The sequence below is a fragment of the Ascidia mentula genome, chromosome 7, assembly GCF_947561715.1.
Source record: "Ascidia mentula chromosome 7, kaAscMent1.1, whole genome shotgun sequence".
Classification (NCBI taxonomy): Eukaryota; Metazoa; Chordata; class Ascidiacea; order Phlebobranchia; family Ascidiidae; genus Ascidia; species Ascidia mentula.
The window spans coordinates 4,125,644-4,131,654 of record NC_138572.1 but is presented as its reverse complement, the minus strand read 5'-3'; the positions used below and the strand labels follow the sequence as shown (position 1 = coordinate 4,131,654).

General features: G+C 38.6%; 1 protein-coding gene across 1 annotated transcript; it reads right to left on the bottom strand.

Moving 5' to 3' along the window:
- Positions 1–1,305: 1,305 nt before the first annotated feature.
- Positions 1,306–5,715, bottom strand: LOC145909132 (melatonin receptor type 1B-B-like). Its single transcript, XM_082996446.1, has 8 exons — positions 5,616–5,715; positions 5,407–5,549; positions 4,945–5,156; positions 4,627–4,799; positions 4,034–4,157; positions 3,645–3,826; positions 2,244–2,379; positions 1,306–1,439 (listed from the first exon to the last, which is right to left on the bottom strand). Exons 1-8 carry the CDS (start codon positions 5,656–5,658, stop codon positions 1,361–1,363), a joined length of 1,092 nt encoding a protein of 363 aa, XP_082852572.1. The 5' UTR covers positions 5,659–5,715; the 3' UTR covers positions 1,306–1,360.
- Between the last annotated feature and the right edge of the window lie 296 nt (positions 5,716–6,011).

The following is a 6,011-nucleotide window of genomic DNA, read 5'->3' as shown; positions in this document are numbered from 1 at the left end:
ACACTAGTGCTCTATGAAACAAACACCGCTTCTCATTACCACACAGCTACCTTCAGGCCAAGTTGCACAAAGAACTGCTGTTCTACGCTGTAACGTTTTCAATGGAAAATAGGTAGATCGTGACTTTTTCGCGTAACTTAACTTGCTGATTCTTATGAAATAAAAGCCCGTAGTGACTCTTGAGGCGAAATCAAACGAAGGTTACGCAACATCTAGTGTCTGTATGTATTACAAACAATGAAACAAAGGCCGCGACTGCACAGCCTGCCAGTGCCAGCTGACCATCAAACACTATGACGTCACAGTGGAAACAAAAATACGTCACGTGACGTGCCCACCATTATTAGTGACGGGCAATAGTAAAAGCATGACTAATATTTTTCTGTAACTAAGCCTCATGTTACGTCGTGTTTGTAACCTCGTTCTACTTAACTTTACATCGAACGTAATTTAAACAAAATAGGTCACGTGACGTGCCCTCGATCGTCAGTGACGGGGAATGGTAAAAGCATGACTAATATTTTTGATAACTACGCTACGCTTCGTGTTTTTAACCTTATTCTACGTAACCTTACATTAAACGTGATTTATTTTGAGTTTTTTCCCTTGAAAACAATTTGAGTACATAAATGCACACTGTTTATTTGATTGAATTAAAACGGTTAGTTAAATCAGCTAAGATGAATTCGATTGCTTTTGTTTCTCATTTTACACAAACCAAGCAAAATATCCGTTTAGCAGCGCAGAATTGCCGCCCGACGAGCGTAAACCGGCGAAATGCTAGTAATGTCATGTAGACTGAGCGTGCTCAAGGCATGACCTCTGCGTGATTCATTTATACCAGACGTGCAGTCGGCTGAGTGCGTTGGAGCCAACACGTGCTATGCTTAGCGAGCAACAACACAGCTTGTAATGAAGACAAGATACAAACATTGTAATGGGGTAATGTACAAAGTTTGAGTTTGAGTTCGTGTATCTGTATACTGTATGTATTGGTGCTGTCTGTCTATAATATAGTATATCTATGTACAAAGTTTGAGTTCGTGTATCTGTATACTGTAGATGTATTTTTAATGTCTGTTCCACAACAGTAAGGAAACTTCCAGAATAACCAGTTTAAGCGAGCTGCTTGCAATTGTATATCTTGCATCACTTACAATAATTTTACGTTTGTTCTTCTGCTGGTATCTTCTGTGCAACAAAACCAACAGCTTCGAGAAATTCAATAAAATACATTTTCCAAAGCACTGTATTGTAAAACGGACAATCCAAAGATTTTGTACACAAATGTTTCCTGGTATTGCGAGGCAAAACACTGCACACAATTTACAGCATGGGTCTGGAACAAAATGGCACATTTTCACTTCATTTCAATCACTTTTTGTGGTCCGTACTGGTGTTTTTGTCGGCGGTGGTTGAAACTTCGCTGAAAATGGTACCTGCGTTGCAATGACGTAATAGTATGCAAATTTGCAGTACGTATACATGTATCGGGTTACAAGATAAAACACGTCGACGCTTTTGGGACTATCAAACATTACAGCCTCATACCACTACGCTATAACATTGGTTTAAAGGTTATTACCTGTGTCAGCCCTAAAAGACAGTAAGATGTTAATTTAACTCAATATTGGCGGCATACTTGGTCATGCCATTGCGTATACGCTAATTTAACAAACAAAGCTGATATTTGCCTATTATACTGAAAATAGAAAGAGCGTTTTGTCTGTTAAACGTTATGACGCGTTGTCACAATAAAAATACTGTGCGTGCATGTTTAATTCAGATGATTGTTCAATATTTAGTAAACTTGCATACAAAACTTTATACACGGAAAAGAAAGCCAGAGCTATAATATGCCGATCATTATAAGCAAACGTTTCGAACACTGTTGTTGCAGTGCTGTGTAGCAACTGGCTGAGTTGCGCCCGCTTGTGCATTGGCGCTCACGACTAATTACATATTAGCTTTGGCCTTTCTATTCCGTGTAGTCAACTACCAGTTTTTCACACCTAAACTTTATGAATGTTTTACAATATTGGAAATTATTACATGTGCCGTATCAGTCTTATGTCTACGAACTGAATTCTCAACCTGAAAGCTATTGTACTTTAGAATACAAAAGTCAGTCTTCTTAAAGAGTTCCAAACCAAGAGAATTCAATATTGGAAATATAAGCAAACGATAGATTGTACAGCACGGAGATAATGTTACCTCTGTAATATAACAAACCATGCCTATACCTTTTGCAAGTAAGAAAGTCGCCGATCTGCAGCATGCAAGTTATGTAACCTCGGCGAAAGTTCTCGTTTCTCCACCCGTAAATAAAGCTATTGACCGTGGAGTTGAACATTCCTAACCACCCGATAGGTCTCTTAACTGTGAGATAATAAACAAACAAAGAATTTAGGACGACAGCTCTTCCAATCGTGTTCCGCATCGGGTGTAGAATGTTTTTGGTTCGTTTGTATGCGAAATGTAACAAAATTATAGATCATTTAATTGCTGTTATGTAAAACTTTTGCGTGTTTTAAATATGTATGGAATGGTTCAAACAATTCTTCAATACCGCGATATATAAACAATTTTTGAATTGGTTGGCGTGTCCTTGAGTGCGGTTAACTGTCGCCCGTTTTTATCGCCAACCTTATGGCTTGCGGAAATCTTGTCCAAACCTCTTTACTGGCACACTGTGGTTTGTGGCATTCTTGGGATAGAAAACAATACAAATTCTAGTATAACAGACGCAACGGTGGTTTGAGAGTAGCGCTGAGCGTTGCAATCATCGAAAGAAAGGAAACGCAGGAGGTTTGACTGCGGTTTTCGCGTCAACAGGTATTTTTGCTTGTATGGAATGTGGTAAAATTGTGACAGACACGAAATGTTCATACCCAGCAATGCAGCCAATATTATTTTAGGTGAGCCTTGTACAGAGCCACTGCATATGATCACAACAGGGCTTTGGTGGGCAAGATTGTCGAATTATTCACCAATGCTACACATAGTGACGCTGCTACATGTAGTCCACTTTAACACAAAACGTCCCGTTTGTCATCCTTCCATTTATGCCATTAGCATATCCCAACCGGATACAAGTTGAAGTATTTAATAAAGTAAACACATAAATAAAGTTTTCTGCCTGTCAGTGCAGCTTGGTGTGACTCTTCTAGGCGACTTTGCCGACCAAACGGACAGGCAAAGACTTCCACTTTGTGGTACATAAATAAAGGTTTCAATAAACATTCTTAACTAATTAATTTTTTTCATGACTAACGACAAATTCGTGTACTCGGTAACGTATATATCAGTGCTTCCCAACCAGTGGGTCGCGAAGCTTATTTCAGGTGGGTCGCAAAGCATTTCTAAATGTTACAGTTTTCTATTACATCACGAATTTATTGCATTATCGTTACGTATCATCAATGCAACAATGCAACAAATACATAACAATTAGATGTGTTGTGTACGTATGCCAGTAGTAAAGATGCAGGTTTTATGTAACTGTTAATCGTATTTCCTTCGTTTGGTCATATCTCATTGTGGGCCGCACAATAAAACTTGCATTCAACGTGGGTCGCGAATTAAAAAAGGTTGGGAAGCACTGATGACAAAAAACACACCAACCGGATCAAACCTCAACCTACTTGATATGTTTCTCACGTCTATCTTCACCCCAAAGGCTGTGAGAATGGTGACAGTGCAGTAAGGTGACCAAGAAACGACGAAACACACCAAAACTATAAGGATCGTTTTCAAAAGGCGGGTCTCCCTTTTCTGTAGCTGGGTAGCGACGTATTTTGAACGCCGGGAAATGTCCATTGCTCTCCTGCAATCAATTACGTCAAAAGTAGGTTTAACTAAGACTATTTTGTATAGTGGTGCTGCTGTTATTGCGATGTAGGCGTGTTCGTTGGTTAGAGTAAAGCTTCCAGCGTTTTTCCTTTGAAACAGTGAAATATTCACTCAATTTGCATTCCGCAAATCCTTATTTAGGAATTATCAAGACAGTATTCTTCACATAGAAATGCATTACCGTTTTACTCTTTGAAAGAGCGTCCAGTAGCAAAGCACAGAAATCGCAAGTGGAATGAAGTACGCAAGAATGATCATCGACACCTGGAAACGAGGTTCGCTCAAATCGTCCCATGAACACATTGCTGTAAAATGCCCGGATTGATTGCGTTTAATTGCATGTTTCACAAAATATTTCTACTTTGAAAACATATCTGAGTATTTTAATTAATCTGTTCTTCCTCAGAGAAGTCTAGCTGAACAGCAAGAGAAACGTCGGTGAATAAAAATGACGTTTAATGTTTGTGTCAGAAACTGAGTAATTAAAATACAATATGTTTTGCAGCAAGAGCAACATTATATCTAAGTAGTTGACTCCTATAAGTTGTTATATAGAGCATGAAAGTAGATACAGAGCTGTAATAAAACAACATAAATACATTGATTTGAACAGGGAAATATCTTAACGTCATCACGATTTCCCATATTGATTTACTGATAACTTTACAAATGTAAAATTTAATTTGCTAATAACACCTTATTGTTTTTAAAACAACATCTTTCACCAACAAATTAAATACAAAAAGACGAAAAAGCTTTTAAACTACAGCTTACTTGCACCCTCGTCGTACAACAAAAGGATGTTACCAGTCTTAGGGAGCTGCACTAACACGGGAGACACAAACATAATGGTCCAAACCCACACAAACACTGCGATAAGTGATGCGGCCATCGGCCTTTTGAGGATGTTTTGTTTGCTCGTCGCTGGTGCAGTTGTAACCATTAGCCTGAAAAGATATGAACTAAAAAGGCAACAGAATTTTTTGGCACTTCGTCAAATTTAAAGGTTTAGAAGAACGAACAAGATTACCGTTCGAAAACAACGAAAACCGACCCCAAGCATATATATGAAGAGGAAACCACGGTGCCTACCTTTGGACACTGATAAACATCAGATTAAGGATGGATGCATTGCAGCTCACTGGCAGCAGAAAGCCAATAAAATAGCAGGCATGCCGAGACACAACACTACGGTTTCCGTAAAGCAGGTTTAGGGCAGTCAAAGGAAATAAGACTGCGGTAACAATGAGATCCGCGAGTGCCAGGTTGCAGATAAAAATGTTGCCTGTAAGCCTCCTAAGCTCCTATAAAAAAATGCTTAGTACAATTATAAAGTATTGTAGTTTTGTCAATGGCAACACTGTATCATTTAGCACATGTGTCAGATTAAACAAAATATGATGTAAAGGCAATACTGGAGATTCGTGTTTTTATATAATTAGGCGTTTACGGGTTGAACTTCAGTACGCCCCCTACTTCCCCAAGTAAAATGGAAGCGAGCAAGTTTTTTTTAAATCAAATGCACTTGCTTGAGCCCATCACCACAGATCTTACCTGTTGTGTAAAAACAGAGTAAATGATGAGAAGGTTTCCTATGGTTCCAACGGTAGACAGCAGAAAAAGAATGACCACCGCCACAATTTCTCCAGTGCCAACATTTATGCCCGAATTTGTGGTGTTTGTCTGCAAAAGGGAATCTGCAAAAAAACGTGGCCATCACTAGTTAGCTAAGTTACTTGAGCGTGATTTAATCTTGACTTTACCAATTGCTGTTTTGTTGTAAGAAAACTCTGTAGTGTTGTCCATTGCAAGTGCTGTATTTGACAATACACAAAACAAGCTGTCCTTTCAGCAAAAACGAACTGTATATAGGGCAATAAATTTTGTTACGGCATTGACGGTTTCGGTATGTGTAACTGTTCTTGAAATAACGTTATAAAGAACCACCAACAAATTATAGACTATATATTAATTTATAGCATCCCATATTGTCGCTAAATCTGGCTACCATCACACTTTTTACATAAATACTCAATGCGTGTATAAAAGAAGGTGACCATCCGAGTAACGAATCTATCTTTTTTTCCAGGGTGCACATTAATTCGTACTTAAGCCGTTGTACATGGTGCCTTTTTCTTACCAACCGAGCGTCTATGGTT